Raw genomic sequence first — 18,195 nt, forward strand, 5'->3', positions numbered from 1 at the left:
ATGATAACGAAATATATTTTATGGATCTACTCGCACAGAAAAATCAAATACAAATGACTAATTGAAATAAAATATTTGTAAACTCATCACTAATCGACACGAGTGATTATGAAATAATTGATATTTAATAATAATTATTGATTCATATCTATCCAATAATACATACATAGCAAAGATATCATATAGAAAGGATACAAATTACGTTCGGTGTTTAAGAGTCAACAAGTGTGAAATGCACTTGCTATCAAGAGATGATGATTTTCGCCGAAAGAAAAGTGGTTCTTTCAAAAATCAAGTAATAAGCCCTGTTTGGTAATATAATTAAATTTAGTTTAAAAAAATCAAATTTATTTGGTATTACAATACATTCATAATGCTAACAAATTTAAATAAAAGTTTTATAATAAAACTTATAACACACAAAAATTAAGGAAATTTGGATACTGATTTCAACTGTTTACTTTAAATACTTATTGAGAATTTTACTTAGAACTTCTGAAAAGGAACATGTAAATAAGATTAATTTCCGTTGAATGAATTATTCAACACGTGATAATTTTAAAAATTAACGGTGAGAATTGAATAGTTTTGGAAAAATAAGCTAAGCTACAAGGGGATTAACAACTTATAAAGTGGAAATTTTTCTAGTTTATTTTCAAGAAACGTCGATTAATATTAATAATATTTTTGTCTTTAAATATCAATTGATTTGATCGGTTTATGTTTTGTCTGTTGTTGTTGACAAATATATTTCAATATACTGTTGGTGGATAACGAGAAAAATCATGATTTAAGGACCATAAAGAACCAAAAAAAAATTGCATAGTTAATCAGTGTAAATTTTGTGAAAAATGGTTTTTGAGAGTATTGTTGCAGATATCTTAAATAGATATCTTGGTGATTATGTTGAAAATTTAGATCGTGGCCAATTAAAAATCGGAATTTGGGGAGGTAAATATTCTCCTGACCAGATTTCTTCCTTTTCGGTTTTTATAATATTACAGACTGTTTTTACTTGATTTTTGTCCATTTCACTTACCAAAATAATTTTATTCAAATTAAATATGGGATGATTAATATGAGTCTTTGTGATCAAAGTCAATTAATAATTTCAATGTATTTTCAAAATTTGTGGAGAATAAAATTAAACCTGACTTGACCTCAGACATTTTTGTTTTACGAATGCCATCGAATTTAAGTTTTTAATTGAGATAATGTACAATTTGATCTAAATTCCTTAGCTCTTATTTACTTTATGCATCATTTGGCTAATATTACATTTGAAAGATGTGTGTGAGATCATCGAATTATTTGCGAAGTATCGTAAATTTCGGATTTCCAAAAACATGAAATAATGGAACTAAAAATTTTTAAGTACACTAAACGAAATAGCTGATAATAAATAACGATTTCGATTGACAAAGATAACAAATTTGTCATTTATTAGAGTTGTTATTGTTAGGGCTTAATTTAGTTCCTATTTTTAAGTACAATGCTTTTTTATTCCATCGTTTATTTTTATAATTTCTTGCACAAATTTTATATAGCTAACAAAAGTTTCTTATCAAGCTATTTATGACATCATGTTATAAAGAGAATGTAAAAACAGAAATTTTTTGATATGCATATTAATTTTAAAAAGTTTTGTACACTCACTCTAAAGGTATATCTCAATTTACTACGTTTTACAGGTGATGTTGTCCTTAAAAACTTAGTTTTGAAGCAAAGTGCATTAAAAGAACTTGATCTACCAGTGCAAACAACATATGGGCACTTGGGAAGTTTGGTATTGAAGATACCGTGGAAGAATTTGTACTCGGCTCCTGTTGAAGCTTATATAGATAGATTGTACTTATTAGCTGTTCCTAACAATTCCGTTCAGTACAATGGAGAAAGAGAGGAAAAGGCCGCTTATGAGGCAAAAAAAGCTGAACTGGAAAGAATTCAAATTGCGAAAAAGCTTGAGAGTGAGAAGAGTAAGTAACAGTTCTATGTTAATTGATAATATTGCATCTAACAATTTTGAATTATTATGTTTTAGATAAACCAAAAGAAGATAAAACTTTTGCAGAAAAGCTTTCAGCACAAATAATCAATAATGTCCAAATTAAAATATCTGATATTCACATTCGATATGAAGATAATATTTCTTGCGGAAATCCTTTTGCAATTGGAATAACTCTCAGTAATTTTAGTGTACATACCACTGATTTCGATTGGAATAAAACTTTAATATCACAATCCATGTCAGAAATATTCAAAGTAGCGCAATTGGAATCGCTTGCTGTTTATATGAATTGTGACTGTAAACTGTTTCAAGAATATAGTCAAGATAACTATTTGGTAATGTTTAGAGAGTCAATTGCAACAAAAGCAATGAAACCTAGTGACTATGATTTTATTTTGGGGCCGATTAATTCTGAAGCAAAACTTAAATTAAATCCGGATCCTGAAAGCAATGAAATTCCATTTAGTATTCCAAAAATAATTTTGAATTTGACTATGGAAACTCTTCGAATCGGCTTAACAAAGTTCCAATATCAAGATGTTATGCAATTAATTGAACAATTTGGTAGGATGTCAAGAGCCTATCCTTATCGAAAATTTCGTCCGCATGGAATCACCTACAGAGGACACTATAAGGTAAATCTCTAACTTTATTTACATCTCAATCTCTACAATACTTCATAATTTTTTAGGAATGGTGGCATTTTGCATTCAGATGTATTTTGGAAACTGATATTCAACGACGAAAACTTAATTGGTCTTGGGAAAACATGAAAGAAACGCGTAATTTATGTAGACTGTATGCAGATCTTTATAGACAAAAACTGACTACAAAGAAACCTTCACAGCAGTTGTTAGATCAAATTGAAAACTGCGAAAAGAAATTAAATTTACAAAATTTGGTAGTTATACGTCAACAAATTGAATTTGAAGTTGAAAAATTGACAAAAGAAAAAGAAGTCGTAGAATCTAAAGGTTGGTTTAGTGGTTGGTGGGGAGGAAAGAAGGATGAATCGAAAGATGCTGATTCTGATGATATAAAAAAGAAATTCCAAGCTGCGATGACGCAACAAGAGAAAGAAAAATTGTTTAAAGCAATTGGATATCAAGAAAATTCAGTTCCAATTGAATTGCCTGAAACTTTTGTTGCAATTCGACTACATTTCATTTTGAATTGTTTAGAAGTATCTATTAAATCTGATATAGACAGCTCTATTGAAAATGTAATGCTTTTACAATTGAATCAAGTAAAATGCTCAATTAGTCAACGTCCATCTGCACAATCAATTAAATTAAATTTGAGTATGAAGGAACTGCAAGTTTATGGATTACAACAAAAACAATATCTTCCTGTACTTGTTCAATCACAAATAGAATCAAAAGATTCATTACTTGACGTCATGTTTGAAAGCAATCCTTTAGATAAAAGCTGTGATCAACGAATAAAGGTTCAGTCACAACCAATTCAGCTTGTATATAATGGTGAAACAATTATTCAGCTTTTAAAAGTATTTCAAACGCAAAAAACGGCCACTTTAGCTCAACTTCAAGATGCTGCAGCTGAAAAGCTCATTGACATAAAAGAGCGATCTAGTACGGGTCTTCAATATGCAATTTCATCACATCCTCGTATGGAAGTTGATATAATTTTCGCACCAAGCTATATTCTCATTCCACATGGAGGAAAATACACAAAAAATGAATCAGTTTTAGTTGTTAGTTTAGGACAATTGTTATTGAAAACTGAACCAAGACCAATCGAGCAGAAGAGTGTTAAAAGAATGCATGAACAAGGAATCAGTTCAGACGAAATTCTCAAAGAATTAATTTCACAGAGTTATGACAAATTTACTTTTGAAATTCATAATATTCAATTTTTGATGGCAAGAAGATATGAAGATTGGGAAGAAGCTATAAATATTGGACATGGAACAGAGATGCATCTTTTGGAACCAACATTCATGAAACTTTCAGCACATCTCTCAGTTATAACAGATGATCCAAGACTGCCAAAGTGTAAAATTTCATGTGAACTTCCATCGATAAACATTAGTGTGACTGAAGATAGAGTCCTCGATGTTTTATCGATCATTTCAACACTTCCTTTACCTGAAAGCAATGAAGAAATTGTTATGAATCCAATCTCAAAGGAACAAAATTTTATTGGATCAAGTTTATCTCTTCTGAAATTTCTTGATGAAAAACAACAAAAGTTACAGAAACGTTTTGATCCGCCTCCTGAAAATACCGATCTTATTGATGGTGTGGTTCAATTTACTGAGGTTGAAGCGTATTTTGTTTTGCATGAAGTAGCAATAACCATTTGTAAGGCGAAAACGCAAACAGAAGAATATGAGAGTAGTTCTGATGAATTTGAAACTCCGAGTGAGGAATTTGTTGATGCAGTTGATAAGCAGTTAAATGTAGTATCACCATCATTTAAAAGCATTGTTAATTTTGATACGCCTTATTCAACTATTGCGAATAGAGAGAAAATGATGTGTATAAAGGTTAAAAAATTGGAAATGAATGCAGCACAAAGAACGTATGAATTAAAAGTTGATTTAAAACTAGGTGCTGTTTCCTTTGATCAATATCGATTGAAAAACGAGAAAGAAATAATGCTACAAGTGATAAATACACCAAGATATGATTCAAGTTTTGAGTATTTGTTTGCTCTATCCTACATCAATTGCAAGAAAACTTCTCCCGAATTCAATACAAAGTATCATTCTGTTGAACAAATGATTGATATTAAAATGTCAACTGTGGTGCTAATATTGAATCAAGATGGAATATCTGAACTAATAAAAATCGCTAATGATCTACAGAACAAAATTGATGAAATTATGAATAGTGGAGTAAGGCAACCAAAAGATAGAATAGCTGATGCGGGAGCTGGCCAAACTTTGTTTGAGGTTGCTAAAGAAAAACTGCCTATGATTTTGGAAGAAGATGCTGATGAAAAATTGAAATTCGAGACGAATGTTTCAAGTAAGTATCAGTTTTAGACATTTTCTGAGTTTCATATTATAATTTCAAATAGGTATTTTAATTCTTTTTTGAGATTTATTTTTGTTTTTTTTTATTATTAATTGGCCATTTCATTTTTAATTTTAATCTTTTTGTTTAATTTCATGCGAAATCTGATGTTTTGCGTTCATTAATTTTTGTAATTTAAAATGTTTATGTGGAAATATTGATGTCGAAACTAATATAGGACCACGCAAAAAACCTAAAATTGTAGATAGCATCAAAATAAAAGTTCTGGCTAAAATGGAGGATGTAACGATCAAAATTGAGAACGATGTCCGAGAAATAGCTGCAATGGAGGTAAACTTAAGATTTATTTGGATCTTAATCTATTTTCCTTACTTGCAAATTAAACAATTTTACAACAGATAAAAAATTTAACATCTGGCATAACAATGAAGACTTCTTACACAGAAGTTACTATGAATCTCGAAGATATTGTAGTGACTGATCTTAATCCAAAAACCATTCATACAAATATATTGTCAATAATTGGAGGAGATGCTCTAAAAATGCAATTAGTTTTGTATAATTTAGAAGACACTTCCGAATATAATTCGGATAATATGCGAATTGATGTGAACATGGGATGTGCCAAAATAATCTTCATGAATTGGTTTATATCTTCCGTCCTTAATTTCTTGGATCACTTTCAAACTGCACAAGAAAGAATAAAAGAAGCAAGTAAAGCTGCAGCTGAGGCTGCTAAACAAACAGCAGTTGAGGCTTACGAAAAAGCTACTAGAATTAAAATGAATATAAAAATAAAAGCTCCTATAATTCTCGTTCCTGTTCATTCACAAAGTTTGGAAGCTATTGTTGTTGACTTGGGTAATTTGAAAATCACCAATGTCATAAATAACTTGAGCGTAAAAGGCGATTATGGACCTGCTGTTATTGATGAGATGAAAATTGATTTAAGCGATGTAAAACTGTCCAAAGTGTTATTGCGTGGAAATGAAGATCCTATTGATGGTCATTTTAATGCTATTTCATCCAGATTCAAAACTCCAGGTAATTACCTCGTTTTTTTTTTATATTTTAAAAATACATTTGTTCAAAAATCATTAACAATATTTCTTTTTGTTAGATCTCACATATGATATTGATTCAAATGATTGTGTCCTAAAACCAACAAGTTTTACATTAGTTATTAAAAGAAATCTCACTTCAAGTTGGTACAAAGATCATCCAGATATGGTAACAAAGAAAATTTGATAAATAAGTTGAAAACCAAACAAAAATATGTTTTTGATTTTTTTAAACTAGGAAATATCGGGACGTTTGTATGCAATAGAGCTGAACGTAATAGCACAAGATTATCAAGTCATAATGCAAATTTTGGAGAAAAACATGACTGAAGGACAAAATGAGTTCAAAAAACCTAAGAAGCCTAAACCAATATCTCCACCAGAAGTTACAAAAGGTTTGCAATATTTGATTTTAATGAAGATTTTTAATAACCGTGTGACTAATTGGAAACTAGATTAGAGAATTGAATTGTTAAGCTTTCAAATACCAAAATTTCAAAATTTAAATCTTTGTCAAGAAAAATTGTTTATATGAAGAAATCCCCAATTTATTGCCACTTCCTGTAAATTGTTCATCATACAAGAAGTTTTTCAAAATTAAAAAAAAAACACACATACACACACATACACATACATTTTTGTTTAGAATTATCCAATCTTCTAAACTTTCATATAGTTTACTATCTTAATTATATGAAATCTTTGTAAATGTTCTACAATATCATTATTACTGTATATTTATTGTTTTCACTACACATCATTAGTTAGTAACAACGACGACGACGAAGAAGGTGAGTTTATAGCTTTTGGTATTTTTGGTAGATTTTTAAATTTTAAACATTCCTTTTTGTTAAATTTTTATCAATCAACATATTTTTAGTGCAATTATACATTTTCAATGCAAAAGGCACTATTATATGTAAACTGTTATATTTTTGCTTCTCATTATCAAAAGCTGGCATTTATTTATTTTAAAATTAACGGAATGCATCTAATTCACCAACACGCACATATTCAGATCTTGCACAAAACATTTAATTCAATTTAATAAGTAGTTTATTTAGCTTTAATAAAACGAAATAATTAAGACAATTTATTCGTGTATACAGCAAAGCAACAATGGCAGAGGACATCGAATAAGGTACTGGAATCAAAGAAACCATTTGGTCTAGACATAACTCCGTTGCAAAAATCGCCTAGTGATGACAAGAAAGTCATTGACGTATCAATGAAATTTGCATTTCAAATTGATTCAATAACATTAAATTTATTTACTGGTAAGTAATGATTTAAGTGTTTGATAATTTCCTTTAAAAAAAATCCTATTTTTAAATACTCAAAAAATCCATTAGCGCCCAACGAAGGACTTGCTTGTTTTGGACTTTATTATTTATCGTTAAATGGACAACAATTAGCAGATGGATCATTGTCGACAACATTGTGTATATGTGATATAAATCTTGATGACAAACGTCCAAATAGAGAAGGTAAAATAACAAGATTTATGGAAAGACGAGAAAGGAGTGAGGATGAGCCTTCGACTAGTTCAGAATCGAAATCAATGGTTGATATAACGTTTAGAATGAAGGAAAACGAAATGTTTGGTGATGTTAAAGTCTTCAGCTTTAACTTAATTCTTTCTATGGATTTTCTATTGAAACTATCGTCATTTTTACAACCCCAAGAAAGTCTTACAAATGAAGACGATGTGATGATTGAACAACGAGATTATGATTCAACAAGTGCAGTTAGAAGACGGAAATCTAGCTTTTCGGGTGTTAACGCTCACCAAAAAGAAGTAGAAAAGAAAGCAGAGTTTGCTATATACATTCAGCAATACGATATCATTCTTGTCGAAAAGATGGATGACATTAATTGTTTAGCATTAATTTTAAATGTAGGTTTACAATATAACAAATTTATTTGATTTTAATATTTAATTTTCTTGAATCATTTCGTATAGAATGAAATTTTTGCTAAAGTTAGACTTAATGGAGAGAAACAAAACATACAAGGAGAGATAAAAAATTGTAGCTTATATTTGAGTGATTTTAATCCTATTAAGCGACATCGATCAAAGCATTATGTTTTGCATCCCTGTACAATTTCTCTGAATGGATCAACACCAGAAGATAAAGGACTTCATATGAGCTTAAATGTGTCAAAAATTAAAATTTGCTTTTCACCAGCCACAATTGAATTGGTTAATAAAATTATCGCAACTATGACTCAACAAGAAGCTTCACAAGCCCTCAATGAAGTTGACACGGAAGATTATAGCGATTTATGGTTGCCAAAGAAGTTTACGGATAATGAATTTTGGTTCACTAAAGTAGAAGAAGCAGAAGATGCATTGAGCTTATATTCTGTATCTACTTTACCTCCACCTAAAGAAGAAAAGTGCATTATTGAAGTTCCATCTATATCTATTATTATAGAAAATGGGGTCAATATTCATACAATTCCTATGCTTTATATAGAGACTAGTATGGACGCTAAAATTTTAAATTGGAGCTCAGAAATGGAAATAGAAAGTACCATGCGCTTAACGATGTCATATTATAATAATGAAGTAGCATTATGGGAACCATTAATAGAGCCTGTAGAAGTAGATTCAACGTACGGTCTTCCTGAATATTATCCATGGGAATTGCAATTTAAAATGAAAGTTGATAAACATTTAGAAAGTTCTGATAATCAAGAACCGACAACAATAATGAGCATAACATCTGATCAAACTCTTGAACTATTGGCGACTAAAACATGTATTGACGTACTTCAAACGCTTGGAAACTCATTCTCTAAAGCAATTGATCAAGAAGGATTTATAAATGATGAAGTAATACATGCTCCTTATGTTCTTCGAAACAATACTGGGTTAGAAATTCAATTGGAATTAAATGGAACAGAATTCGTATTTCACGATTCAAATTTTAAGCCTCATAAGAAAAGTGATTTTGTGGTTTTCGAAAACTTGCATATTTTGGAAACTCCAAATATAGAGGATATTTCATCTTGTGTTATTTATTCTTGTGGACAAGTTTATTTACAACCAAAACAGGATAGCATGAGCTCATTTTCTTTACTCGATACAACCATCAAATCTATGACTTATAGTGAAAAAACAGGACAAGAAAAATTCATTACATTATACATTCCGGAAGTGCAAAAACGTATTCAATTACCTATTCATAGAGCAGATAAACGTTATTTTCCGCTCTATAGAGATACAAGTCAGGAGCAATTAGGATTGATAAGTGAAGTTACAATAGAAATGGGCTCTACAATTGTTACAGTTCGTGGTATCTTACAAGTTGTCAATCATTTCACAATTCCAATAACAATACATCATTTCTCAGGCGAAAATGTAATGGAAATAGGAACAGTAAAACCTGATGAATATTTCAATATTCCAATACAATATATACATGACAGTCATAAGGAAATTTATTTCTCAATTGCTGGTTATCGTACATCAACGCAAGGGTTGAGTTGGAAAGAAAGTCCCGGTAATTCAGAAGCGTTTGTAAAAAGCCTTCAATGTGATCCTATTAATACATATGAGCCACTTTATATAAATGCTATAAGAGAAAGATTTGATGTTTTCTTTGAAGTAACAAGTAAAATCACAATGCTTAGTGCTTGTTACTTAATTCGCTTACGGCCACCATTGATATTACGAAACGCACTTCCAGTTGATTTGATTGTATCAGTATCTGGTTGCAGTGTATCTAAAGAACGAGATAGGAATTATAAAGAGCTGTCTATTGATGAGCATATGACATCAGCACATCAAAATTCTTCAAGCGTTCGAGGAGAAGATTTCTTAGATTATGGCGAAAAATTAATAAAACCAGGCGATTTACTTCATTTACCAACTGTTAAAACTGCAACGAAAAACTCGGACAGTTCAATGTACATTGTCGCACGAGTGAGTATTTAAAAAGTGAAAATATAAACACATTTTTCTTAATTAATCACGAACAAAATTGTTAATTATATTTATGCTACAAGATCCAGTAAGATCCAGGTCACTTCCAGACCTACAAAACGAGATTCAGGAGGATCCAAGTCACTTCCTTTCCCACACAGCAAGATCCAGTAGGATCCAGGTTACTTCCAAACCCAAAAAACAAGATCCAATAAATTCCAAGTCATCATACTAGGTTTTCAAGAATTTCGTCATTAACGGATTTTCAAAATTTAAAACACATAACGGTTACGATAAAATCAAATTTTGTTCTTTTAACACTGTAAAAACATCAAAGAACATTGAAAAACACTGTAAAACAATGAAAAAACGAATTGTTAATTATAGTATTTATGCTTTGAAAAAATGCATTTGCAATAAAACAACAGTACGGATTCCAGCAGATCCTGCAGAATTTATTGTCTGAAAATATAAACACATTTTTCTTAATTAATCATTCTTAGATTATTCAATATTTGGAACGTGATTGGTCTTTGAAAACTGAAATTCCAGCAGATCCTGCAGAATTTATTGTCTGGACTTTTAATTCATACGATTCATCTGGATCAACATCTCTTCAACTTGGCATTCATTTTGAAAATTCTAACAACGGTTTAACGATGACAGTTTATTGTCCATTTTGGATGATTAATAAAACGGGATTGAATCTAAGTTATAGGGTAAGGCCTTATTTTTCGCTATTGTAGGATCCTGAGTAAAAAAGTTTACTTTCATTAAAGTCATCAAACTTATATGCAGATGTTTTGTAGATTAACAAATTTCGAAACCATGTCTTTGTACTTCATATCCGTATTTATTTATTTCTTTCTTTTCCAATATGCAGAAGTCGCGTAAAACTGAGAAAAATGAATTAGCTGGTAAAACGACCAAGGTATTGTTAAGTAAATTCGCGAAAATACAAATTTCTTTGTGATATTTATTTTATCTTGGTGTGATTATAATTTTTTCATTTATATAATAATTTCTATTATTTACGAAAGATTCTATCTTTTATCCATGATCACATGTTAAATAACATTATTTTGCAAGGTTTTGGTTAACTTTATCAATGGGATCTTTTGATTTGCATAATCATAATTTTTAATTTTCTTATTATAAAACTTACTCAATAATTTTCTCATGTTAAACTCCGATTAAATTACTTTACTCTACATAATTAAACTTGCTTAAATATTATTTGTAAATAACTATTTGTTTTGATAAAAAGTAAATCACAACTTTTTTTGTAACTTTTCTTGAAATCTTTCTTTGGTTAATGGAAATCAGTTTTAAGTTCATAATTCAATTGAGATTTTTAATTAATATTTAAATATTTGAAATTATATTCAAGATATGTTTGGAAAGAAATAAGTAAACATTTTTGGGTAAATTGAGATAGCAACAAAATTAATACTCATTTCATTTTTATCACTTAACATCCTACATTACAATGCTTCCTCCATTCCTTTCCTTTTTGTTTTCATTCCACACCATATTGACATGTTGTTATTTCCCGTCGTAGTGCTCTTATAATAATTTATTCGGGTGTTCGGAAGATGGTTTGCTCAAGAATTTCGATTGTTGTTGTTTCTCACGACAGGCGAACGATGAAAATACTAACATACTTTATCATCCTCCTGAGTACGATGGACCAATATTATTCTCCTTTCGCGAAAAGGCATTTTTCGGAAAAAAGAAAGCATCAATTCGTGTGGATTCTGGTGAATGGAGTGACCGATTTTCACTGGATGTTGCAGGTTCAAGTGGTGTTATAGAATGCAAAGTAAACGGCATGGTATATCAGGTATTTTTTCATTTGACATTAATTAATTAAATATAACTTAAACACAAAGTAATAATTTACAGATTGGAGTACAAAATGTCTTAACAAATAATTCTCTTACAAAACAAATTATTTTTACGCCATATTATGTCTTAATTAATCGTGCACCGTTTGATATTGAAGTTCAAGAGGATAAGAGACCAGCAGATCCAAGAATATTAGTCAAGTCAAATGATTGTGCTCCATTATGGCCTCGATCAGAAGCTGATAGAATGTTACGCGTAAAAGCAGTTGATACCGATGAAATAACAGCACCATTTAAATATGATGATGTTCAATGTTCCCTTCTGCAGTTAAAAAATAAATATGGCGGTATAAATGCAGACGTACATGTAACAGAAGGTGTAATTTACATCACATTTACTGAGTATCATCTTGGTGATGCTCCTGGACTAATAATGAATTTTACCGATGAGAGCATTACTTTTTGGGAAAAAGGAAACGTTAATGGACGAGTTTTAAAACCAAATAATATGATTTACTATACATGGAATGATCCCGCAGGCGAGAGAAAAATAATGTGGCAAAGTAAAGGCAAAGGATACGTGGAAAATGATTTACGACGTGATGGTGTCGATGAATTTATAATTAGTCGAGAAAACTCTCCTGAAGAACCAACAACATCAACTGGAATCACACAGCAATCGCCAGATTCCGATATTATTTATTGGGTTTCATTTTTAGATGGAACACAGCGTGTTTTATTGTTTACTAAAAACGAGGCGATTGCAGAAAGTACACAAAGTTCCAGTAGATTAGATCAAGTAAGATTTTGTTTACTTTGAAAGCAATGAATCAATTTATAATTTTTTCATTAAATTAGGTAACACGAGATGTTGAAGTAAAGTTACGAGGTTTAGGGTTGTCGCTCGTAAACAACCTAAAGGGTTGTGATTTAATGTACATCGGTATTGCTAGTTCAAGTATGGTTATTATTATGTTTAAATTGTGAATAACTTTAATACCTTTTTGATTTTTTTTTTCAAAGGTGTAATATGGGAACAAGAAAAAAATATAAATAGTAATCGCTTTAAACAGTTGAAGATTGAAATGAATCAGTTGGTCGAAGATAGATATCAAGAATATTTGAGAGATGTTATAGTTGGAGCAAATGAAGATAAAAAATATTTTATCAATTTAAATGGAATGATTGAAGTAGATTTTCAAAACATGGTTTTACAGAAAAGTACATCACAAAGAAGAATTCGTCGCTTATTTTATCCAGGCTTTTGGCTTGATATGAAAACTTCACCATTTCAATTGCAACTTCACGCCAAGATAAATCGTATACAAATTGACAATCAATTGCCAGATTCAATCTTCCCAATTATTTTAGCTCCAATTCCTCCTCCAAAAAGTGTAGCAGCAACAACGGAATTAAAGCCTTTCATTGAAATGTCAGTTGTTCAACGAATCATTCCACATTCATCCATTACACAATTTAAATACATGAGAGTTTTAATGCAAGAATTCCATGTAAAAGTTGATCTTGATTTCATTAATGCAATTGTGGAAATGTTGGCTTTTGAAACTAGCGAAGCGGAAGCTAAGAAAAAGTTTGAAGAAGATGTTAATGTCCAAAAACAACCATTATTCGCACATGTAACAGTTCATTCGCAACAGGAACAAAAGAATTTCTATGATAACCTTCATTTAGGACCTATCAAAGTCCATGTCTCATTTTCGTTGGGAACAGGAGGCGAATCCGATTCAAAAGCTTTGCCTGGCATAATTTCAACTTTACTTCAAGGCGTCGGAGTCACTTTAACTGATGTAAATGATGTCGTTTTTCGTCTTGCATTTTTCGAAAGACAATTTCAATTCTTCACCCAACGACAACTTGTTTCGGAATGTACAACTCATTATGCAGGACAGGCAGTTAAACAATTGTATGTACTTGTTCTTGGTTTGGACGTTTTAGGAAATCCATTCGGCTTAGTTGTTGGATTCACTAAAGGTGTAGAAGATTTGTTCTATGAACCTTTCCAAGGATTAATTCAAGGTATATATTTAATAAACTTATGACAAAATCAAACACTAATTTCAAATCATTAAACCGCAGGGCCCGGAGAATTTGCCGAGGGATTAGTTTTAGGTGTTCGATCGTTATTTGGACATACAGTTGGAGGTAAATATTGAATTATTTGTGAAAAATTTCCACAATTTCATAATTAATTAAAATTTTAGGAGCTGCAGGCGCTGTTTCAAAAATAACAGGTGCAATGGGCAAAGGTCTTTCCGCATTGACTTTTGATAAAGATTATCAAAAGAAACGAAGAGATGCTCTCAATAAAAAGCCTGCAACAATGCAAGAAGGTTTAGCAAGAGGAGGAAAAGGTATTTTAAATAGGAAATATTTTTTTTTTTCGTAATTTTTAACATTTTAAATATTTAAAGGCTTAGTCATGGGAGTTTTCGATGGAGTCACCGGCGTTGTTACAAAACCTATAAGCGGTGCCCGTTCCGAAGGTGTTCAAGGATTCTTTAAAGGATTAGGAAAGGGCGCAGTAGGATTAGTAGCTCGCCCTGCTACTGGAATTGTTGATTTTGCAAGCGGAACTTTTGATTCAGTAAAGAGAGCGACAGAGTTATCTGATGAGGAAAAGAAATTAAGACCCCCAAGGTTTTTACATTCGGATGGAATTATTCGTCCATATAGCAGATCTGAAGCAGAAGGCTTTAAAATATTCAGAGATGTGGATAAGGGAAAATTTGCAGTTTCAGATCAACTTATATACGCAGAAGCAGTGGTTGAAAAGGAAGTATTGTTGGTAACAAATCATCGAATAATATATGTACGGAAAGATTTGTTTGGATGGCAATCAGATTGGATTTACAAGTGGGATGAAATAAGCTCTTTAAGAAGAGTCGATCAAGGTATTGAAATTACATTGCAAGCTCCAAAGCAAAAATCGACATTCAGTAAAATGTTTTCATCAGGCGATAGACCTAAAAAATTATTGCTAATAAATAATCCACAGCGATGCGAAAAATTATTGAAAATAATGATAAACATTCAAGAAAAGTATAAGAATTAAAAAACGTTTTGATTCTTTAATGCTTTTTCTGAAAAACTTAAAGCAAACTTAACTCTTCATATTTACTATTACATCAACATGCTTAAGAATTTATGTGCCTCTATTAAAGATTGAAGATTTTTATCTGGAACGGTTAAATTGTTATACTGGAAATCCATTTAGAGGCCACTTAAAAAAAACTGATAAGAAGCTTCAACTGACCAAAATTTACTAAACATTATTGATACTTTATTCAGCATATATCACTTTATCATAAAAAGCTAATGTCGAATTTGTTTCTACACTTTAATTGATATTGTTTCTTCTAATATTCACTAGCATAACTACATTTATATGATTATAAAATAATTTTTAACATAAATTATATACTTTTGAATAAAGCATATTGTGTTGTCTGCGTAATCTTTTTTGACTTACACTTTTTTTTACATTGGATAGATAAAGTTTGTTTTGAAGTTTAAATCAAGAATAAAATTATCTCATGTTTTTAATAAACTTATCACATTGTCTTTATTTTTTTAAAACGTAATTTAAGGTATTTGAGTGTATGTTGATGGATATACGTACGTCGTATATATAACTTCTCGCGGATTATCGGCACAACATATTATCCTACATAACGAACACAAACAATACCAAAAACAACAGCAACAAAGCATTAATAAAACTGTTAAAATAAGTCCCATTCCTAAGATGAAATTTCCCAGCCACGAAAAGCAATCATTGTCATAATAAATTGTGTTGTTGATAGTGCAATTGAACCAATGCGTTTTGTTTGAATTATCAGGAACGTCAATAAAATTTACTTCTTGCGCCGTAATCCAGTATGTGTGTAGAACAAACACAAAAACGAGAACTATTTGAAATCTGGAAAAATCCATATAAATGTAAAGGCATAAATATATATATTTCAATTTCGTAATAAGCGTAAAATTTTGAATACTTACTTTGTTACTTTTGTTTGCGATATCATGGCTGATAGGTTTTAAAGTATCCTGATTATTAAATGGTAGTGTTTAAGTTTATGAAGCTAAATTTTCGATTGAAATAAAGAAAAATATAGAGCAACTAAAAAATAATATGATATGGTGAATCACAACAAATAAAATGTACTGATAGAGAAAATACGTAAATACTACTCAAAGTGAGAGAATAATGATGATGATTTTTACTTAATTGCATTAAGTTTTCCTCAGAATGCTACACATTAAACATTTCGTTCTTAGTTTTATTTTCAATACATAGAACATTCTTCCCAATGATTTCTTCAGAGCATGAAAAATGCACAGTCATTAAACAATTTATTATTGAAGATTATTTATTTATATGTAAGAAATAAAAAATAAGGCATTTTAGTTTGAATACTCGATTTCAATAATTAAGCATTACAATAATTCTATTAATTATTTATTTATCATTCAAGAAATTCAGTCTCAGATTCGGTTTGTATTTTTTTGACTTTAAGGAACATTCCACCTTCCGTTGTTAAAATCATATTTTTCTTTGAGAATTCGATAGGCGTTTTGGTTTTTGAAGATGGTTCAAATTTGAATTTTGAAAGCAAAGTAACCAGACCTACTTTGGTTTCGATATAGCCGAAACGCTCCCCGATGCAAATCCTATTTCCTGTAATTAATAGATAATTGAATATGTAAGCTTTTTCATTAGTCGTTATGAATATACCTTGTCCAAAAGGTAAAAATGACATTGAGTTTCGATTTGCTACATTTTCAGGCAAAAATCGATCTGGATTAAAATTTTCGGGATCTTCGTAAATTTCCGGATCATGATGTATTCCATATACTGATATAAATATAGTTGCTCCTTTTTGTAAAATCACTTTTGAATTCGGTACATGATAGTCTTTAGTTACACTTCGAATTAAGCTTGCCGCCGGTGGAAACTTTCTTAGCGATTCTAAAAAAAAATTGAAAATTTAAGAGTAAATTGGGCTAAATAAATTTTACCATTGATGCAGCGTTCAAGCACATCCATTTCTGAAAGAGCTTCATATGTAATTTTTCCATTGTATTTTTGAAGAACCTTTTTAATATTATCTCTTACTTCCTCTTGAATTTTTTGATTTAAGCTTAGCTCATGAAGTGCAAAGGTCATTGTAGTAGATGAAGTTTCAAATCCCTAATTAAAGTAGATATAGATTTACTCTCATCCTTAAAAACCATTTTTTACTTACAGCCAAGAAAAATACAAATGCTTGTGCTGCAATTTCTTCAAAGGACATCTTTCCCTCATTTTTAAGTTGCAGCAATAAATCCATGAAGTCATTTCGCTTAATATTTTTACTTTCACGATATTCAATTACGTCTTTAACAATTTTCATGAAAAAATCACTAACATCATCTCGTACGATTTTTATGCCTAATTTTCTAGCAAAATCTGGAAAGGTCATCGCTATCATTTGTTTGAAGAAACTATTTCGTGGCTGTTCAAATGCTTTCAATCCCATTTCAAGAAACTTTGAATCTTTTTCTTCAAAAGTATTGCACTCGATACCAAAAGCACAAGTTCCGATAATATTTGTAGTAAATCTTGCCAAAATTCCTTTTATTTCAGGTTCATCGTTTTCAACAATCGATTTGTCCATAAATGTTTCAAATTTCTCTGCTACATCAATTATTGTTTTAAACATGTAACGCATTTTACCGGATGTAAATGTCGGTGTCAGTTTTTCTCTTAATTTCTTCCATTTTTCTCCTTCCAAATTTAAAAGATGTCCAGAAAGTGGGTCATCCTTGAAACAAATTTCATTTTATTTTTATTGAACTCGAATTCATTGTTTTACATACTTTTAAGTTATAGTACATCCCTCGGTCATGAAAATATGCGAAATCCTTTACCAAAATCGATTTAACAAGTTCTAAATCGATAATAAGGTATGAAGGTTTTGTGAAAAGATATATTCCACAAAATGGGCTAGTTCTTTTAAATTCTTCATACAAGTTTCTAAAATAATGTGAAGAATGAAGCTTTCTTTTGAATCCTTGCATATTTCCAAAAGGAATGCGTGGCTGCTTGTGTGGAATATCAAGTTTTTTGAAATAATTAAATTTCATTTTAAAAAATAGCCAAAATAAAGAAATTACAGAAAAAATAAAAATCAGAACTTCTAAAATCATCTTAGAAACAGTCCTGATGTGAATTAATTAACTAAGTATGAACACTGTATAGTTATATCCGACAAAACTTAATAACTTTCAAATGAAATCAAATAAAAGTGCAGTAAGACAAAAAAATATAAATGTCATTCAACGA

General features: G+C 30.3%; 2 protein-coding genes and 1 long non-coding RNA gene across 6 annotated transcripts; 1 reads left to right on the plus strand and 2 right to left on the minus strand.

The window, feature by feature from the left end:
- Positions 1 to 648: 648 nt before the first annotated feature.
- Vps13 (vacuolar protein sorting 13C) lies at positions 649 to 15,421 on the plus strand. 4 transcript variants are annotated; one of them, XM_070651238.1, is made up of 21 exons: positions 649 to 951; positions 1,692 to 1,976; positions 2,042 to 2,643; positions 2,700 to 5,001; positions 5,228 to 5,340; positions 5,409 to 6,054; positions 6,131 to 6,240; positions 6,310 to 6,466; positions 6,836 to 6,862; positions 7,181 to 7,348; positions 7,424 to 7,968; positions 8,035 to 10,002; positions 10,506 to 10,721; positions 10,886 to 10,933; positions 11,564 to 11,845; positions 11,908 to 12,648; positions 12,708 to 12,807; positions 12,873 to 13,886; positions 13,947 to 14,012; positions 14,072 to 14,221; positions 14,282 to 15,421. In XM_070651238.1, the coding sequence occupies exons 1-21, from the start codon at positions 852 to 854 to the stop codon at positions 14,920 to 14,922; spliced, it is 10,281 nt and encodes a 3,426-aa protein (XP_070507339.1). In that variant the 5' UTR covers positions 649 to 851; the 3' UTR covers positions 14,923 to 15,421. The 4 variants fall into 4 exon arrangements, with proteins under 4 accessions (XP_070507339.1, XP_070507341.1, XP_070507340.1 ...); XM_070651240.1 differs by having other exon boundaries at positions 11,642 to 11,845; XM_070651239.1 differs by lacking the exon at positions 10,886 to 10,933.
- On the minus strand, positions 10,965 to 15,333 carry LOC139098932 (uncharacterized). The gene is made up of 2 exons (XR_011545241.1): positions 12,238 to 15,333; positions 10,965 to 12,171 (listed from the first exon to the last, which is right to left on the minus strand). It is a non-coding gene; the product is annotated as an uncharacterized lncRNA (long non-coding RNA).
- On the minus strand, positions 15,405 to 18,189 carry LOC139098897 (probable cytochrome P450 6a14). The gene is made up of 6 exons (XM_070651274.1): positions 17,730 to 18,189; positions 17,117 to 17,674; positions 16,890 to 17,061; positions 16,606 to 16,839; positions 15,870 to 16,548; positions 15,405 to 15,789 (listed from the first exon to the last, which is right to left on the minus strand). Exons 1-5 carry the CDS (start codon positions 18,057 to 18,059, stop codon positions 16,337 to 16,339), a joined length of 1,506 nt encoding a protein of 501 aa, XP_070507375.1. The 5' UTR covers positions 18,060 to 18,189; the 3' UTR covers positions 15,405 to 15,789; positions 15,870 to 16,336.
- Between the last annotated feature and the right edge of the window lie 6 nt (positions 18,190 to 18,195).

The sequence above is a fragment of the Chironomus tepperi genome, unplaced genomic scaffold, assembly GCF_022539635.2.
Source record: "Chironomus tepperi strain 1889 unplaced genomic scaffold, CSIRO-AGI_Ctep_v1 contig_454, whole genome shotgun sequence".
NCBI lineage: Eukaryota > Metazoa > Arthropoda > Insecta > Diptera > Chironomidae > Chironomus > Chironomus tepperi.